Source organism: Mus pahari, chromosome 4 (assembly GCF_900095145.1).
Source record: "Mus pahari chromosome 4, PAHARI_EIJ_v1.1, whole genome shotgun sequence".
NCBI lineage: Eukaryota > Metazoa > Chordata > Mammalia > Rodentia > Muridae > Mus > Mus pahari.
Window position 1 is genome coordinate 61192576 of NC_034593.1, and position 21597 is coordinate 61214172.

The 21597-nt window shown below is 36.4% G+C and overlaps 1 protein-coding gene across 1 annotated transcript in view; it reads right to left on the minus strand.

Annotated features, from left to right (window-relative positions):
• The window catches only part of Kpna4 (karyopherin subunit alpha 4), a 52973-nt gene that overhangs the window by 25908 nt on the left and 5468 nt on the right, over nucleotides 1-21597 (minus strand). Inside the window, exons 2-5 of the mRNA XM_021195820.1 lie at nucleotides 6415-6459; nucleotides 5165-5254; nucleotides 5026-5055; nucleotides 4879-4931 (exon numbers count right to left, since the gene is read on the minus strand). Of these exons, the coding sequence (XP_021051479.1) occupies nucleotides 4879-4931; nucleotides 5026-5055; nucleotides 5165-5254; nucleotides 6415-6459 (218 nt within the window). The remainder of the gene's footprint in view (nucleotides 1-4878; nucleotides 4932-5025; nucleotides 5056-5164; nucleotides 5255-6414; nucleotides 6460-21597) is intronic.

The window sequence follows — 21597 nt, forward strand, 5'->3', positions numbered from 1 at the left end:
ATATGGTAAAGCTGAAGAGATGGCATAAGTATACACGGAAAGTTATACTTTATATAATATTTTTTCTAATCATGAAGATAAACTAATAAATTAAATTTATAAATAATTAGAAAAATACAGTAGATATGTTGCTACTTTTATTAGCATAACACTACTCCCTCAACACAGTCCTGAATATGGCAACTATAAAAGACACCTTCTTGTCTCAAGTAGGAAAATAGGCACCAAGCTTTTATTTTTTTCTTGTTTAAGTTCCCACAAAAACACTTTTTTTTAATCTTCCTCAGCAGCAACTCTTTGAGCGTTTTCTTGTATTTCTGCATTTGTCCCTTTTTTAAGTTGCTGAATAATATTGTTATAATAATTATAATATTTCATAATTAATAGTGTACAGAGTTCAATGAGTTGAACACTGTGAATACTTAGTCCCAGCTGTCTTAGACTGTATGTAGATCAGGTTAGCCTCAAACTCACTACTCTGCTTCCTGGGTGCTGGAATTAAAGGTGTGTGCCACTGTGCTTAGCACAACTAAAAGTTTTTATATGTGTGATGTTCAGACAATATAAAACAATAAGGCTTAAGAAAGTCTAGTGGGGCTGGAGAGATGGCTCAGTGGTTAAGAGAACTGACTACTCTCTACAAGTCCTGAGCTCAATTCCCAACAACCGCATGGTGGTTCACAACCATCTGTAATGGGATCTGATGCCCTCTTCTGTGTGTCTGAAGACAGTGACAGTATATAAAATCCTTAAACAAAAAATGGAAAAAAAAAAAGTCTAGTCAGAACATCGTCCTATTATTTATTATCTTAGAAATACAAACTCCTTATCTTGCCTTTCAACTGCTCCTTAAGGTGGCTGCACTTTACCTAACTGTATGCTGGTTACCATGTGATCTCATCTCTAAGCACTCAGTATTCTACTCTCTTCATTCCAAATGGCTTGCCATTATTTATATCATTATTTCAAAGACTGTTCAGGTTCCTTACCACCTCTCAACTCTAACAGTATGTGTCACAGCATAATCCCATACTTGCTGCTGGGTGTCTCTACTTTAACTAGCTCTATATTTTCTATTAAATTCTAAAAAATTACTACTATTACTTTTTTTTTTTAAAGACAGGTTCTCATATACCTAAGACTAGCCTCAAACTCCCCATGTGGCTAAGATTGATCATAATTTTCTGTTTCTCCCACCTCTACCATCTAAGAACTGTGATTACTGGTGTGTGATAATATACTAGTTTTATGCAGAGCTGGGTATCAAACAGGATTCTGTACATACTTGGCAAGCATTCTAACAACTGCACTGTATCCCCAGGCCAGAATCTAAACTTCTTAAAGAAAAAAATTACATCACACTTTGCTAGTAGGACATCTGGAACTGACCCAAAAGCTACAAACTTGTTTTCATAGTGTGGGAACGTACAATGCAGGCCACTGGGGGGTTGGGGGAAAGGAAAACAGACACCAAAGGTTGTAATCAGTGCTGGATCTAGCATGGGACATGCCAGGAAAGATGTACCCACTGGTGCAATGGTAGCCTGACTGTTAACAAGGGCAACCAACTGCTTTGTATTGTAGGATTTGAGCCCTGTTCAACAGAAGAGAATCCATACCAGGTACTGTAAATATGGTCAAAAGCCCATGGTTAAGGAGGTGATAGCCCTCAGAGGAAACTTACATTTGTAGTTTGGCTAAATTTGCATGCTGTCAAACTGTCTCCGTAGATTTGAGCTTGGTCAGAATATATATATATATATTGTAATGGACCTATAACTGTCCAAAAGTATTGAAAATATGTGACTGCTAAGTGTTCAGCCCAAAAAGGGACATCCACATCAACATGCTATCCCTTCAAGGATCAGAGAGCATCACAAAAGTGGGTAAAGAAAGTATGTAGGAGCTGAAGGACCAAGACAGTGCTGTGAAATGCTGTCTTCAGGGTGTTCATGGACAGGGCACTAATGAACTCAAAACAGCTATGGCGACGAGATGAAGCTTTCCAGCATGGATGTGGAAGGGGTTCAGCAGGTCTTACTCCTAGCTAAAGGAGTTGGTGGCACTTGATGGCTATTGAGAGACAGTCATTTCTCTTTGGAGGTGTGGTCACTGGTAGGTTATCCAAGTCCCAGTGGATGCTCCCACACCCATGAGCATATATGGGATGGGAAGCGCTAATTGTACTCATAAAGTTATTTAAAGAAACTTTTTTTTAAAAGGGAGGACATGAAGTTTAGAGAGAGATGCTGAGGAGGAAGTAAGAAGTAGATATGATCAAAATACACTATATGCATGCAAGACATTTTTCTATAGAGAATAAAAATATTCTATTAAAAATCAAGAAAATAATATTGCTTAGTATTTTCACAGTATTGTTCATAATACAAGCATAGTGCTTAGCACAAGTGTAAATAAAAAAGTTTAAGATTTTTTATTATTTCTTAATCAAGGATGCAGGTCATTAAATGTAAAGATTTAATAAATAACAATGTTTTAGTGCATTACCAAGAGCAATTTTAGAAATCAGGGGCTTTTAAATGTTTTAATGATTTATTTATATAAATAAGTTTTGGCTTGCATTTGTGTCTGTGCATCACATGAATGCCTAGTGCTCAAGGAAGTCAGAAGGTATCAGGTCCTCTAACACTGGAGTTATGGGTAGTTGTGAGCTGCCATGTGGGTGCTGGGGATTGAACCCATGTCTTCTCAAAGAACAGCAAATGCTCTTAGACCTCACTTTTTTATTTTTATTTTTTTTATTAGATATTTTATTTACATTTCAAATGTTATCCCCTTTCCTAGTTTCCCCTCCGAAAAACCCCTATCTCCTCCCCACTTCCCCTGCTCCTCAACCCACCCACTCCCATTCAGAGTCCTGGCCTTCCCCTATACTGGGGCATAGAACCTTCACAGGACCTAGGGTCTCTCTTCTCATTGATGACTGACTAGGCCATCCTCAGCTACATACACTGCTAGAGCCACGTGTCCCACCATGTGTTTTCTTTGATTGGTGGTTTAGTTCCAATCAAAGAAAATGGATCAATCTGAAGGATATCATCTTGAGTAACATAACCCAATCACAAAAGAACACACATGATATGCACTCACTGATAAGTGGATATTAGCCCAGAAGCTCAGAATCCTTCTTTGAAGGGGGAACAAAATACCCATGGAAGGAGTTACAGAGACAGTTCAGAGCAGAATATGAAGGAAGGACCATCCAGAGACTGCCCCACTTGGGGATCCATCCCATAAACAACCACCAAACCCAGACACTAGGCAGATGCCAACAAGAGCCTGTCTCCTGAGGGCCTTTGCCAGTGCCTAGCAAATACAGAAGTGGATGCCCACAATCATCCACTGGACGGAGCACAAAGTCCCCAATGAAAGAGCTAGAGAAAGCACCCAAGAAGCTGAAGGGGTCTGAAGCCCCAAAGGAGGTACATCAATATGAACTAACCAGTACCCCGAGACCCTGCTTTTCTTATAATAAAGGGTACAGTATCTACAAAGTAGAATATGAAATCACTTTGATACAAGGGTTTTGATTTGTGTTATGACTCCAATAGTTTTACCTGTAGTTCCTTTTGCAGTAACACTGTTAACACAGTGAAAAAAGATAAGTCCTAAAATTATGAATTAGTTTGTTCTTATATATCTCTGAGTTGTCTCAAGATTTCCCTGGAACCCAGTTCATACTTTGTCCACAATTAGTATCTTAATCATCCTTCTTACAAACATAAATGTACTATTTCAAAATGTGATCTTTCTTATTCCAAATTGTCTAAGAAGTTCTTAAGTCTATGGGATACAATAATGAATTTTCTTATTTATTTTAGTTAAGATAAACACACATAAGTAGGACATGTAATAAAATATAAAAGACTCACACATTTGATAAGATCACATGGATCTGTGAAGATTTTTGCACTCTGAAATCTTACCAACTACAACCAGTAATTTGTTAAAAAGTTATTTTTGCATATCCTTCTATTTTTAACAATCCTTGTACATCAATAAACAAAGTAATCATGTTTATTTTTTACAGTATAACCATGTTTTCCTCAATATACTAGTTAATTCAGAGATCTTTCTCAATAATAAACTGTGTGTGTGTGTGTGTGTGTGTGCGCGCGCGCACGCACATGTGTACTCATGTATGTGTGGATGCACATATGTGATAACCAGAGGTCAACCTCAGAATCCATTCCTCAGGAGTCAGCCACCCTGTTTTTGAAACAGGTTTCTCAGTGACTATGCTGACCCAATGGTCAGGGGAGCCCCAAGGATAGGTCTATTCTCCACTTGCAGTGCTAGGATCACAGGCCAGCAGGACATGTTCGGCTTGTAACATGGGTTCTGAGGATTTAACTTGGGTTCTGTGCTTGCACAGCAAGTACTTTCTAGATTGAGCTTTCTCCTCAGCTTCTCACTAAGTTTTTCTGGCTTTTTCCAAAAAAGTATGACAACACAGGTTTCACAACTAAAATATACAAAATGACTTGGTATTTCTAGCCTGAAAACAACACCACCAGGCAGTGGTTGCGCATGCCTTTAATTCCCAGCACTTGGGAGGCAGGCAGGCAGATATCTGAGTTCGAGGCCAGCCTGGTCTACAGAGAGAGTTCCAGGATAGTCAGGGCCACACAGAGAAACCCTGTCTTGGAAAAACAAAAACGAACAAACAAAAACCAAGAAAAACCACCACCAACAAAAAACCTAGTGTATATGCAGTAATATATCTCAATGTATGCTTGTTTTATACGACAGCATGCTTATAACTCAGTTTACTGTTTGACTAATATAAGTACTGTTAGAAGACTTAGCTAACTTAAATAGGGGTCTGAAGAACTTGAATTTAATCATTTAACTCACCTAGCAGCTTGAACTGCACTTAATTGAATTCCTTGGTTATCACTTGAAGCATTCTATAAAAAAATAAGTAAAACAATTTATGACATGGATATACAGTTATTAGTTGTTGAGTTCATAAAGTACAAAGAAGAATAAACCACAACTTACTTGAACAATAGCTTCTAGAGAGGTATTTTGCTGGCAAGAAGTTAAAGAGAAAACAAAGTTAAAAGGTAATCTTTACGTATTGTGTTTATAGAAGAATCTTTCACTAAAAGTTTTAGATTATCAGAATAACATAACTTACCACTCTATAATCACCATCTATATCGGAGTCTTCACAGATATCTTCTTGTGGTACATTCCTTCTCTTTAAGAGATGTTCATCTCTTTTATTCTGTAAGAGAGTAGTCAAGGGCTGGTGAGATGGCTGCTCAGCGGGTAAGAGCACCGACTGCTCTTCCAAAGGTCCTGAGTTCAAATCCCAGCAACCACATGGTGGCTCACAGCCATCTGTAATGAGATCTGACTCCTCTTCTGGAGTGTCTGAAGACAGCTACAGTGTACTTACATATAATAAATAAATAATAAATAAATCCATCTTTAGGGGGGAAAAAAAAGAGAGAAGTCAAAGAATTTCAGAAAAGCAGTTAACTGTTTTCATATAAAAGTTAAGCAACCCTGTACTTACAAACTAAAATAAGCACCTTTTAAAATTAAAAAGAAATGCAAAAACCAATTAAATCAAACTGTGAAATAAACACCAACTTAACACTAATCTGAATGGATCCCAATCCCAAACATTCATTTCCAATGAACAATAAAACTAAGTCATTTTACACATCATTTGGAAGCATCTCTTTACCACCTCAAAGCAAAGTTGGACAGCTGAAAACAGGCAAAAATCAACAAAAATCAAGGATCATTTGAAATTTACTTGTTTCAGAGCAAATAAAAAATTATATTCAACTTTAGTCTACTTTCATATTTTAAAAGTTGACAAAACTAATATATAACAAGTTATCAAGACAGAACTATTATCTATTAATAGAACTAGTTTAAGAGTATCTCTATGACTTAGACTTTATATAAATCACTAAAACTTACAAAAACTTTTAACTTGTTCATATCCATTTTTGGGAACTGAGTAAATTCTCTTTTGCCACTATTTTCAATAGTTTTCCAGATTTAGTTAAAACAACAAAACTTGTTTGAAAGAAAAAGAAGTGCTGAGCACCTGAGATTAAAAACCAAAAGCTCGGGCTGGTGAGATGGCTCAGTGGGTAAGAGCACCCGACTGCTCTTCTTGAGTTCAAATCCCAGCAACCACATGGTGGCTCACGACCATCTTCTGGAGTGTCTGAAGACAGCTACAGTGTACTTACATATAATAAATAAATAAATCTTTAAAAAGAAAAAACCCAAAAGCTTAACTATATTTAATACAATTTTGTTATAAAACAGGTTGTATGTTTTAAAAGGATATAATTCTTAATACTTTCTATACATGCTGTTATCAGAACTAGTTCTCAAAATACTAATAGTAGTCATACTTACCTTCCTTAATTCAACTACAACTTCATTTCGTTGTCTTCTCATAGTCTACAAAAAGTAAAAAAAATATATATTACCCATACTAATCATCCAGAAAAAAAAAAAAAACTGTTTCTGTACATTAACCTTCTCTAATTTTCACCCCAAACTACATTTTCTGATCTTTCATAAGCATACTCCAACTCCATCTAAGTAAATGGTTGATCCATCCTTCCATTTGCACAGATACAAAATCTAAAGCCCATGCAGTCACTTGCCCAAAATCTTACTACTTTTCATTATCTCCTCTGCAAGTCTTCTGGCCAATTTATCATTATCTCTCTCTCTCCAAGACCATTGCAAATGCCTCCTAATATATGTCCCTTTTGTTCTTTTTAAAAATTTTTGGTTTTATGTGCATGTGTGCACATTAAGACCAGAGTGTCTATGTGTAGCACATGTGTAGTAGCCCAGGGAGGTAGGAAGATTGTATCAGATCCCCTAGAATTGACTGGTGTTAAAGGCAGTTGTATGGAGAGGGAGAGGGAGAGGGAGAGGGAGAGGGAGAGGGAGAGGGAGAGCATGTCCTCGAGCATGTGCAGGTGAGCTATATTGGAACACTGCATTTCCTAAGATGGATCAAGATTGTTTTTAGACTTAATATCTCTCTGTACTTCAGTTTCTTCATCTACAAAATGGTAAGATAGGAGGATTTTTTTTCCTTCTACTTTTTGGTAGGTGGATTTTAACATCTCACTACATACTCTTGGTTGTTCTGGAATGCACTATGTTGACCAGGCTTAGAAAGACCTGTCTGCCGCTGCTTTGAATGCTGGGATTCAAGGCATGTGAAACCACAGTCAAAGAGGCAAGAAGCACTCTATCACTAAGTTTTATCTCCTGTAGTTTTGCTCTTTATTTTAAGACAGTGTCTTACTTCCCAGGATAACCTTGAACTCACCCAAACCTACTCTGAAACTGTTGGGATTTACAAGGCTGTGCTACCAGACCCTACTCGGCCTACTTACAGTTACAGTAAGGGTGAAATAAGAAAATGTATTACTTGACACTTCCTGTGTGTTATCATTACTGTTATGCCCTCAGGTTGGAATGTTCTCTCCTACCATCTTCAGTTCCGTCTTTTTTGACTCTCCATCGAATACTGTCCTTTATCAAGCTGATTTTTTTCTCCATGTCATGTATCATATTCTAAATTACTGTACAATTTTATTTGCTTACTGGCAACCCCCACTACAATATTAATACTTTCTATATATAAGATAACAAGGATAAACATTATTTCTTCTTAATTGTCTTAAATTTTATTTGTGCAAAAAACTTAGTCCCAATTTTTGTTTTTATTACTTTATTCTGTGCTCTTCTGATTTTTTGGTACAGATAAGGATTTTTACTAATACTGACTAAATTAAAGATTGCTAACAAAATAAGTATTTCAAAATGAATAATCAGCTATGAAAATCTGAGTTTTAAGATCTAGCATCTCATTTAAATATTACAACCCGAAAAAGAAATCTTTATTCTTCTTACATATTCATACAAATAAATAAACTGCTTATATTACTAGTCCCAAAACAGAGGATTAAAATCCAGTATCATACAAAGCCCCTTAGCAGTAAAATGTTTTCCAAACATCTGGAAGTAGAATTCAAGCCAATTTGAGAGTCTAAGGCTCATATTAAAGTTAAGTTAAAGCACTAAAGGGCAAGTTTCTGTAATGTGAAAATCTGAAATCTAAAATCCTCTGAAAAACCAAATTTGGAATGCTGACATATCTAAAATGATAAACTATACACCACAAACTGTCTCATGATCAAAATCATTTGACACATTATAAAATTTTATCATTTAACTAATATATTAATGAAATATAAATGAATTTCATGTTTGAACTTTGGTATTTTAAATGTACACAAAATTTTGAAAATGTATTTTGGGTGAGAGATATTCAACTTAACCAATGAACTTTGCTTATTATAACAGAAAACAAACAAGTCTATAACAAAAACTTTGCTCTCATGTAGACTATTGTACCTCTAACATGAATTACATAAAGGAAGGTTCAAAGAGGTTAATAAGACAGAATTCTGAGCGACAGAGGTAGTAAACCCTTGGGAAGGTTTCATTAGTAAGCACTGCACCTTAAGGAAGACAGGAGTGTAACGAACTTCACATTCTTCACATTAGTGCAAACTATTATATAAGTCCCTCCTATACTGTAATATACCCTATTTATTAAAGTTTGAGGTTTGAATAATTTAAGAGTTAAAAAATAAAAACCAAAATACCTCAAACTCAAGGCTGGCCTGGACTATATAATGAAACCCTGTCTCAAAAACCAATTGATCTGCTTGTCCCTACCAAAAAAAGATAGAAAACCATTAATAAGAATGGACTCAATTTAATAATGCAATAACAACATACGACTAGAGCTATTGCTATCTACAAAAACTCTTTGCAAAGTACAGTCTTTACTACAGGGTAAGAGTTAACTTCTCCTTTCCAAAAGAAACCCATCTCAAATCAAGGACATTTACTTTTGAGGTCCTGTGAAAGAGTATTTAAGGCTTCCTAGTTTCCTCCTATCTTAGAAATCAGGCTTTGCATATTACATGTAATAATGGTTGTGAGTTTACAAAATTCACACTGCGCTAAGCAGAGTTGTCAATTAGAATTTCAAAAGGCTACCAAACTAGCCAGACTTATTTATAAACCACAGAGCTAAGAAAAGGATAAAGGATATAAATAAGGAGGTAAAAGGGAATACAAAGTAGGAGGTTGCAGTTAAACTTTAGTTCAGAGCTTTAAAATATTCCATAATTTTCAAATTTATCATATAGTTATAAAATCTTAAATTGAAGCAAAGGAAAACAATTTTAAAAAGTTTAAGCAATTGTTTCTTAAAGAATCCAAACTGTTATTTCTCAAAGGTATGCATTTTTTAATTTAAAATATATTTTCCATGTTTATATCACTATGCTTGAGTTTTATTGTTACCTGCTCTTAATAGAATACAGTCTAATACCTTCCAATTAATAGTTACTCAATTTCCAGATAGTGATTCCCTAACTTTTGTTAATTTTCAAGTCACTTTTAAACCAATATACCCTTCTCTCAATCTCTAAAATTAATTTGATATAACATATTGTAAAAATTTTGGTATTTAAATTTTTCTTGGGAAAAACCAAGATTTATATTAATTAGAATGTATTCTCTTTAGAGAAAAAGCTTTAAAATATTTAAAGCTAGTCATTTAAAGAATCAAGAAAAATAACATTTTGATTTTATTTCATTCAGCATGTTATTCATACCTCAGGAAGGTTAACTTAGGTAATATTAAAACAAATGAAAATAAAAATTTAAAATACTAAATCCTGGCAGAGATAGCCCACATCTTTAATCACAATACAAGAGAATCCCTGAGTTTGAAGCCAGCCTGCTCTATAGAGTGAGTTCCAGGGCAGAGAAGCCCTGTCTCAAAAAAAGAAGCAGCAGCAACGGGGAGGCGGAAGACAGACTTTGTGTATAATGGAATATACATTTTAATGGACTGTAATAAAGGCTACATTATCCAGAAATTGTTAACCATCAAAACTGTAGACTTAAAATTAACCAACTTTACATCTATTAGAAATTTAACATATGTAAAAAGCCACATAACATATATCATTATTTCTAACCTGTTAGAAAGGATTTATTCCACCAGGTATATTTACAAACACTTATAATATCAGTAATCGGAATCAAGGACAGAAGGCTTGTAAGGTGAAGGCTAGCCTAGGCTACATAATAAGACTCTCTCTCAAAACCAAAACAACGCCCAGCTACAATCCACAAAAAGCTTATTAAACTTTTGCTAAGCACTAAAAATACAAATATGGACCAGATGCACTATATATCCATTCCCGGTCCACTATATATCCATTCCCTTAAGAAGGTAGTGCTCAGGCCAGTGAGATGGTTCAGTGACTTTAATCATTTGACATCAAGCCTAAGGACTTTAATTGGATCCCTGGATTCATATCATGGAAGGAAAGAATCAACCCTACGAGTTGTCCCCTGAAACAAGTGATGTGCATGCACACACACAATATAATAAGGTTTTTAAAGATGGTTGTACTTTTATGACAGAGAAATAGTTTGCAAATTATCAAGAAGACCTAACATTTAGCAAATACTGGGTGCTGTGTACCATGCAAACATAAGACTCAATTTTTATTTATTTAATAAATTAACACACACACACACACACACACACACACACACACGACTGTTGTAGTACACAAAGTTAAGGTAGGAGAATTTCCAGATCTAGAACATAGTAACAACTTTAAACAGAAACACAAACATTAGGTACTTTGACAACAGAAATATTTATTTTATTTTTGTTCTTTGAAACAGCATTTCACTACGAAATCCTGGCTAGACTTTAAATCATAAGAAATTCACCTGTCTTTTCTTACCCAGTGCTGTGATTAAAGGTTATCCATGCCTGGCCTAAAAGGCAAATACTTAAGATGACAGATAAACTAAATTCTTGACCAACAGATTGAGATGAAGATGTTCCAAACACATATATGTATATATGTGGGTATTATATAATACTTGCACATATTATTATTATTATTATTATTATTTACAAAAAAGAAGCTAAGATAAAATAAGGCATATGCAGTCGAGTTGTGTTACACACATGTAATCCCAGAACTAAAGAGGCCAAGAAAGCAGGAAGATCAGCTAATCTTAGTTCAAGACAATCTGGATAACAAAGGGGAAGACCCTGTCTCAAATGAACTACACACAGACAAAAAATAATGCTCAACATCCTTAACTATTAGGGAAATGCAAAAAAATAAAAATAAAAATAAAAAAAATTCAAGGTTACATTGGGATTCTATCTCACTCCATGGCTATCAACAATAAAACCAAAACAACAAATATTGATTAGGATGTATGGAATATGGAACACTTAATACATTGTTGGTGAGAATGTTAATTAACTGTCACTATGGAAGGGGTTGGAGAGATGATGGTTCAGTGGCTGATAGTATTGGCTGTTCTTCTAATTGACCCAGGTTCAATTCCTAGTGCCTTTATGGCAATTCTTAACTGTCTATAGGTCCAGTTCTAGGACATCTGGTACCCTCACACCCATATACATGCAGGTAAAACACTAAAATGCACATTAAAAAAAAGGAAAAGAAAAACCTGTCACTATGGAAATTAGTATGGAGGTTCTATGAAAAAAATTAACATACATGTTATATGATCTAGCTGTACTATTTGTGGGTATGTACCCACAAGAATCAAAGTCAGCTTACTTATGAATACCTGTGTACCCATGTTTACTGCTGCACTTTACCAAATGCCAAGTCACAGATGTTTTAGTATCATCAACAGATCAACGTATAAAGACAAAATAGTATATACAGACAGTGGAGTTTGATTCAGCCAAAACAGAGTGAAATGTTGTCTGCAGGAAGATGAGTAGAACTAGAGATTATATTACATGAAATAAGTCAATCTCACAATGACAAATATTACATGTTCATTTTTTTCTCATCTGTATAATTTAAGACAGAAGAAAAGGGACATGAGTTTCAAAAGGGTATAATATTACGAGGTGTTAAAGAGCAAAGGGAGAGTGGGAAAAAATGAAAGGATAATAGCAAATCTAATCAAAGCACATGTATACATTATGGAAATGAATAAAGCCTACTGCTTTTACAACTCATATACACTAATCTTTAAAAGATGTTATGTGCAGGATCTGTGGAAGAATGTCAGATGTGAAGAATGGAGGGAAGCAAGAGCTCATCAGTTTTTATGAAAAGTCAAGTATATTGTTTTACTGCAGATCTCAGCCCAAATAAATATCAACATCTAGAAGCATTTGGTAGGCACAGGTTATTTACCCACTTAATATGGTCAACCATGAGGTAGTGGTAGACTAAGTTTTTGATGCCTATTAGTTTATATATAGATCATTTCAAAGTATGGTATGTAGAATTATTGCCTATATTGCTTTAATAACTTGCCAATGTTAAATGGTTTCCTACACTGAATAAGCTCATGCTTAAGTTCTATGTATCCTTTCACTTCTACTGAGAGAAGTTTGATCTAATTAGAAATTTAATATCTCGACCTTAAGATACTACCTTTGAGAAATTAAACTATGGTTTGAAAATAACTTAACTTTTTCCTCATTGAATAGTCTTAGTGAAGGGTTACAATGGTAGTTTTCTCCACAGTAGATATCACTAACCACCAGGATTGACATTTAACACTATGAGGAACTTAAAATACTAAGCTGTTGGAGAAACCAGAAAGTCAGGAAAGCAATGGCAGTGACTGAGGACAATCAAGAAATGCACTAGGTCAACAAAGTAGGATGAATGGACGAATGAAACTTTACTGTTTGCAAGAATGTTCATTTTTCTTCAACCTTTTCAATGTTTCTAACAGAAGAAACAAAAGTTGAAGAACTGTTATGACTGGTTGAAGAAAAAACACATGGGAAATGACAGTGGGAAAAATTACTGCACTACGAAGTGAAATCAGATTGAATCAACCTAGGGAAGTCAGTGGAATCCAAGAACACAAGACTATGGACAAATCTCATTTCTCTGCAGATCTGGTGCATTCTTAGATGAGAAAAACAACTCTAATTTTAAAAAAAAGAAACAATGTTAAACTGGGCAGGGCAGCTCATGCCTATAACTCAGTACCAGGAAGAATAAAACAGGAAGGCTGCCTTGAGTTCAAGGTTAGCCTGGGCAACATAATGAGATTGCTTCAAGAACCAAAAACCAAAGCCTCTGAGAATGGAGAGATGATGACTCATCCATTAGAGCACTGGCAGAGTACTCAGGTTTGATTCCTAGCACCTACCTTATCTCACAACCACCCCTAACTGCAGTTTCCAGGGATACAATGCCATCTCCTGACTTCCACAGGCACTACACACACACACACTCATGGTGTACATAAATATACAAAAATAAATCTAAAACAAAGAAACAAATCAAAATAATCACCCACTTAAACAAAAAAGTTAAAGTCAGTCAATGATGGCATGATCCCAGCACTCACAAGGTAGCAGAGGCAAGAGGACCACTGCAAGGGTGGGGCCAGTCTGGTCCATATAGAGCTCCAGGATAAAAGGGCTACCCATTACAAAACCGCCCTCAAAATAAAAGAATTAAAGTAAAATATGAAAGTCAAGATAAGGAATGCTTCCCTCCTATAAGAACAAAATAAGTTTAAATTCATGACATTCTTATGAAAAAGTATATTTTATTGTCTATGGCTTTAATTTATTCATAGCTGTGAAACAGCAATGTATCTTCTCTAGGTCCTTTAATGCATAAAAATATGCTATTAACAACTTGTAGACCAGATGTTGAGGAACCCCATTTATGTGACTGTTAAAGCCACACTGATTAAGAGTGATTTTATAAGGTGTCCCTGGTAGCCACTCTCATCTCATGGGTCATCTCAACCTTTGTTTCTCTAGATGGAGGAAATGGGCAAACTGTCAAACATAACAGAGCATTTCATGGGCGCTTCTATGGTCTCCTCCCTTGGGCTTCTGGCTTTTGCACTCAGTCCCTCAAACTTGCATTCTGTCCCTGCAAGTATGGTTTTTGGAGTTCCTGGGCAAAGCTGGTCATTTCCTTGGAATTGTTCAAAATGGGCTGTCCCATGTCCTAGGGACTTCATCAGAGTAAATTTTACTTTCTAATTGCTTCTTTTCATTATTTTAAATGAAAAATAGTTTTAATTATTATTTTAGATGTATGGGGTTTTTGCCTGCAGGTTTGTCTGCACACCAATTTCATGTGTGGCACCTATAGAGGTTAGAAGAGGGTGCCGGGCCCCTTGGAACTGGAGTTACAGATGGTTGTGAGGCCACCATGTGGGTGCTGAGAACTGAACCTGGGTCCTCTCTGGAAGAGCAGTTAGTACTCTTAACCACCATGCCATCTCTCTAGTTCCTCTTAATAAAAAAATTTAATTAAACAGCACTACAGGATTTGTAACAAGAAAGAATAAAAATCATTTACTTTTAATTATTTCACTTTAGAGAGACAGGGACAGAATAATTTTCTTAAGAATATCAAGTCTCAGTCGGGTAGTGGTGGTGCATGACTTTAATCCCAGCACTTAGGAGGCAGAGACAGGCGGATTTCTGAGTTCGAGGCCAGCCTGATCTACAGAGTGAGTTCCAGGACAGCCAAGGCTATATAGAGAAACCCTGTCTCAGATTATATCTATCTATCTATCTATCTATCTATCTATCTATCTATCTATCTATAGATATAGATATATCAAGTCTCAGATGTCCTGAATCTAATTCAAAATTTTTTGTAACACACCACAACTTTTTCTACACAAGGTCTACTTGTAGTATATATTACTTCAAGCTAAACTTTCCTGCTATTTCCTACCTTAATATCCACTTTTAAAATATTATTCATCTTTCTTTGTGATTTTATATCCAACTTTAATAGACAAATCTTTATTAAGAGGTAATTTACTGAATTATTTTGTTTAAGCACTGTTTAAAAAGCATTCTACAGGGCCTAGAGAAATGGCTCAGTGGTTATGAAAAATGTATCGCTCTTCTAGAGGACTTGAGTTCATGTCAGAAACATCCATGTCAGAAAGCTCACTACTGGCGTCTTCATGTGTGCATGTGCCCACACACCCACCCACCCACACCCACACCCACTCACTCAACTTTTTAAAGAGTACTTTTATTTTTCCATAAATGTTCATTAAACCTCAGCCAGCATTTAAGGAGCTAGTAGGAACATAATGATAAAATTCCTTATCCCATAGAATTTACATTTTAGTGGGATAAGACAAATAAAATGGAATATAAAGTATATTAAATGGGCTAAATATTAGAGAGAACAATATAAAGCTAGAGATTTTTTTAGGGGATGGTATTAACAAGATGAGTAAGTGATGTGGATATTGACATAGCATTTAGGTTAGATAAGAGTAACAAGGGAAAAAAGAAACCTATGAAAGAAAAAAAAGCAAGGTAAGGAAGGAATCTAAGATAGCCATCATGCAATAAATAGGGGGGAAAGAAGACAAATGGCCAACCACTGTAAAGATTTTGGCATTAACTTTGTACTAAGAAACCAATGCTAGATTGTGAACAAGAGAGAGCTAAATTCTATCTTTGGGGAAAAAAAAAATCTAACAGGTGGCTCACGCCTTTAATACCAGCACTTGGGAGGCAGAGGCAGGAGGATCCAAGTTCAAAGGCCAGCCTGGTTTACAGAGCAAGTTCTAGGATGTCCAGGGCTACACAGAGAAACCCTGTCTCAACACTGCCCCCCCCCCCCAGCAACAAAAAGAAGGAAATCTTCCAAGTTTCTATGTTAAGCTGCAGTACTCCAGGCTAGAGACTTGAGTGGGATCTAAAGAATATACATTAAAGCACGCATGCGCGCGCACACACACACACACACACACACACACACACACACACACACACGACTTAAATTTACTACACTGAACAGGGCATGACTGCCATGAGATAATGTCACTAAGGTTTTGGTTCAAGCAACTTTAGACTGAAACGTAATTAACTAAGATAGAGGAAATTTAATGATTACTAGGTAGGTCTACGGAGCGGGGTAGGTTATGTCATTTTTGAAGTTAAGTTTAAAATGCTTACAATGCATAAAAATAACATGACAAAATAATCAAATGAATCTAGAGTTCAATAAAGTTGGGAATAGCCAGGCAAAACAGTGCCTGCTTGCATCCCCAGCACTCAGAAGGCTGAGGTTGGATGGAGGACTGGAAATTCCAAGCTAGCCTAGGCCACTATAGTGAGACCATGTCTTGAAATTTGAAAGTAAAAAGTCAAAACAAAAACAAAGAAAGGGAGGCAAGGACGATATCAATGTAGAAGGCTGTCAGTATAAAAATGGTATTAAAGACCATATCACTTGATGAGATCACCTACGGTACAAATACAGTACCATACGGTAGGTACTGTACACCTTAAGAGGTAGAAGAGTAAACAATAGTCAGGACTATTCTGGAGTCACTAAGAAAAAAGAAAGAAAAGAAAAGAAAAGAAAAGAAAAGAAAAGAAAAGAAAAGAAAAGAAAAGAAAAGAGAAAAGAAAAGAAGAAAGGAGAGGAGAAGAGAGAAGGGCTTTTTCCATGGGAGCACAGTGACATCAAACAATACACTGATAAAGACTACAGGGCCTGTGAGGTGGCTCAGCAGATGGAAGGCTACACACAAGCCTGGCAACCTCAGGTACATCTCTGGAATCCATGAAAAAGTAGAAAGAGAACAAACTCTACAACACTGTCCTCTAGCTTCTATATGATATGCATGGATGTGTATGTGAAGTGTGTGGGTACATGTGTATGCACACACTTCACATGCATAATAATGTTTTAAAAATAAAGATGAGGACCGAGAACTACTCATTACTAGATACACATTAAAATGACCAAAACAGATAATTACCATAAGAATAAAGATTCCAAACCCACCATCTACTATGACTTATGGTCTATTTCTTTTATCATTTATTCCCACCACTAGACAGACATTCAGGTCTCCTAAAATATTGCTCAGGGCTTAAGAGTTGCCAACTCATATCTCATTCACTATGCTATGGTATTATAACTGAGTAAATTAGAGAATGAAATTTAGGTATCTGGGAAACACTAAAATTTTTCAGTGAAAACATCCCTTTCACTTTCCAGCCCACCCTTGGTTTCCTGGAACCACACTGCAAGCAAAGTCTCATTTTAAAAAAAGTCTCAGTATTTGATTTTAAGGGATTCCCTCTACCAATGAGCCCAAAAGCAATGAACAACATAGGCTTAATTCGTATTCTATCAGGTCAAGTTCTCTCAACCTAAGCTTAGGTTAACCTGGGGCATATAAAGTTTGCAAGACCAAGGGTCCTCTCTTCCCAATGATGGATGACTAGGTCATCTTCTGTTACAGATGCAGCTAGAGACACGAGCTCTGGGGGCACTGGTTAGTTCATATTGTTGTTCCACCTATAGGGTTGCAGACCCCTTCAGCTCCTTGGGTACTTTCTCTAGCTCCTCCATTGGGGGCCCTGTGTTCCATCCTATAGAGGACTGTGAGTATCACTTCTGTGTTTGCCAGGCACTGCCATAGCCTCACAAGAGACAGCTATTATCAGGGTCCCTTCAGCACATCTTGCTGGCATATGCCAATAGTGTCTGGGTTTGGTGGCTGATGATGGGATGGATCCCCAGGTGGGGCAGTCTCTGGATGTTCCATCCTTTCGTCTTAGCTCCAAACTTTGTCTCTGTAACTCCTTCCATGGGTATTTTGTTCCCTATTCTATGGAGGAATGAAGTATCCACACGTTGGTCTTCCTTCTTGATTTTCTTGTGTTTTGCAAATTGTATCTTGGGTATTCTAAGTTTCTGAGTTAATGACCACTTATCAGTGAGTGCATATCATGTGTGTTCTTTTGTGATTGGATTACCTCACTAAGGATGATATCCTCCAGATCCATCCATTTGCCTAAAAATTTCATGAATTCATTGTTTTTAATAGCTACTTAGTACTCAATTGTGTAAATGTACATTTTCTGCTGATACTATTTTTCAATATTCAAGCTACTCATATTAACAGCAAATGTTTATGACTTGAAGATTATTATGGATACTAGACAGTGTGAATTAGAAGTTTTTTCTAATGCTGTAGAGATGGCTCAGTGGTTAAGAGCACTGGCTGATCTACCCAGTTCAATTTCCATCACTCACATGGCCCCTTACAGCCATCTGTAACTCTAGTCCCAGGCAATCTGATGCCCTATTCAGACACTGTACACATGTGGTAGGTACAAAGACATATGTGAAGTCAAAACACCCATACCCATAAAACAAAACAAAACAAAAAACTGGTTAAACTTACAATCTTGTGGGAAAGCAGCAATAAAATCTACATAAAACATTAAGCCCGGTGATAGTGGCAGCATATTCACTAAAATCCCTGTACTCTGGGAGGCAGAGTCAGGTGGATAGGATATACTGAACGAGTTCCAGCACAGGCAGGGCTATTCAGAAAAAAACCAGTCTCAAAAAACAAGAAAGCCTGAGGATCTCAGATTCCCCAAACCACCTGCTAGAAAGGGAGACTCAACTCTTCCAAATTGTCCATTGATATAAAAAAATGTTTAGAGTCTGTTGTAATTAAAAGTGAGTTATCTGTATCAAAAGCAATGCTAATAAATTATAAATGTGATATAAAAGAATGGTCCATGGGGACAGGGGTCCTAAGACATTTTAAAACAAAATTTTAAAGATCAAAACTATCTTCCTGACAAAATATACATTATTATGTGTGTGTTAATGAATGGGTACACATATGCATGTTAGCATTGCACCGATGCAAAAGGATTAAAACTGCTAGTGCTCTAGCATAAACTAAGATAAACCAGCATTATGCTGTAATGGTGTCACTGTATTTCAGTTAGGCCAAGTTACTGAAGAATGTCCTTGGGCCTGGAGAATGACTCAGCAGTTAAAAACTCTGGCTGCTCTTCCAGAGAAATTGGGTTCAATTCTCAGTACCCACACAGCTACTTATAACCATCTGCCACTCCAAACCCAGGGGATCCAACTCTCTCTTCCGGCTTTCAGCAGCACCAGGCATACACAGTGCACAGACATAACATACATACTCTTTGATGTCAGGTATGGTATCTTTAATTTCAGCACTTGGGCGGTGAGGCCAGCCTGATCTACATAGTGAATTTTAGACCAGGGAGGGCTACTTGGCAAGTTAGAAGCCAGCAAAGACTACACAGTGAGTGAGACCTTGCCTCAATACACACACACACACACACACACACACACACACACACACACACACACACACACACACACAGAGAACATTTATCAACTACTGACCTTTTCTAACTATGTGACAAAACAGAAGTATTCATAAACCACTCCTGCAGCAATATCTATAATCAGATGTACAAAAAAAAAAAGTACTTGGACAATTAGGCTGTGAATTGAACTAACCATTTTATTTTCTTCCAAAAAAAGAGCATTTTCACTTGAAAGAATGACAGAGAAATTATGGTTATTTTGATTTAGTGTCTGGCAGATTTAGTAAGTCTATGGCTTAAAAACAATCTATAGTATTTACTGCTAATGATTAAAATGTGGGTTTTCAAGTAAAGATTAGTTTTAGAAAACTATGTCCATGACCATGAGCTTGACAAGTTTTGAAAAATAATGATTTTTCTGAATTGTAATAATATCAACTGTGAATTTTCTCTTTTTCTTTCTTCTCCTTCATTTTATTAAAAAAAAAATCTTTTTAGGTTGTGAGGAAATCTTTTCATTGTATAACAAACTGTGTCAGCAGTTGGAAGATCTGAGTAACTTCAGCCTAGTTTTGTCAGTGGAATGTTTTCCAATACATGTAACAAAACCATGAAGCGATATACTTGAAGTGTAAGTCAGACTAGTGTCTGTGGTTCAGTCAATATTTAACTTAACAATGTAAGGAGTACACTGACACAGCTTTAGACAAACGCCCCCAATCTTTCTGAAACCATCATCCCTGGAGCCATACCATAGTATCATTGATTAAGTATCCTAAAAGGTAAATGCTTTTTAAAAAACCCTTATCTGTGTGCTAAATTCAGAAATTGATATGGAAATCCATACATATCTTCTCTTAAAGATGGAAAAAAGTTAAATATGAACATTCTTTTCATTAAATAATTTTGGTTTGGGGAAGCCAAGTTAGTTTCCATTAAAATTTCTTCTATTCATTAAAAAAAACAAAACACAACAAAACTTTGAGGTGTTGTTTTCTCTTTTCCATCACATGGATCTCAGGGATTGAACCCAGGTCATTAGGCTTGACAGCAAACACTTTTGCCTGCTGAGTTATCTTGCCAGTCCAACATTTAAAAAGTACTGATTTCAGCCCCACATGGCCTTTAATCATCCCACCACTCAGGAGGCAGAGACAGGTGGATCTATGAGTTCAAGGCCAGCCTGTTCCACAGCCATGGCTACAAAAAGAAACCCTGCCTTGGAAAAACAAACACCCCCAAAAGTACTGATTCTAATTTCCAAATTGGAAAATACTGAAAGAGATCCACAAATAAAAACTAAAAGTCTGTCATGAGTTTTGAACCTCAAAATTCTACAGACTTCTGAACTAAAACACGTTCTTTCCTTCCTTCCTCTTCCTCTTCCCCCTTTCTCTTCCTCCTCTCCAGTCTTACCATAGGCCAGGCTGACTTCAAACTCACAGCAATTCTCCTGCCTCAGCCTGAGCCTGTTCAGAAAAGATTGCCTGGGACTGGAATTACAAATGAACACAAGGAGTCATGTCGGTGACAGGAACTGAACCAGACAGAGGATCACCAAGTACTCTTAACCACTGAGCCACTGCTCCTGCCTCAGCAAACATTTTGAATTCACACTGGTTAGTAGCTGAATGTCTTTTAGGCCATTTGCTGGTAATATGAGCAGCTTGACTAGTGAAAATGTTAAACTCTATACGTGCTTCTAAGTATGTGCCACCATGCCATAGCCAGCTCTGTTGTATTTTGTAGGTGCCGCTCAATAGTCTCACAGTAGTGTCTAGCAGACAGAGTCTCCCTGAACACTGACTTTGCCAAATCTAAATGGAAAGCAGGTATGTTTTAGTGTTAGAAGTTCATAAATGATACAAAATTCCAAAAATCTCTGTGCAGAAAGCAATAGTAATGCCTCACGAAGAAAATATGCTAGTGTTGCATCAGGCTGAGAAAAATTAAAGATTATAGGATATAGTATTAAAAATAAATAAGACTTTGATACACACCTGAGATAAAATCACTCTCTTGACTATTAAGTCAGAAGCACAAATTTCTTTTTAATTTACAAAATTGAGATGAATTAAAAGTTAAACATAACTGTAATAGGTGCTCATTCAAGCTTGCTCCTGCCTCTGACCAACACTAAACCAGAAGACCATCAAATCAGTAATGCATGTCAAATTTTTATTGCGCACTCTCATTCAGTATTGGCCTCAAGTAAATGTCCACTACCCCAGAAAACACTGAAAATATTTTAATAACCCACAACCTCTGTCAGGAATAGCTATCTATGGAGCTGGAGAGATGGCTCAACAACTAAAAGCATT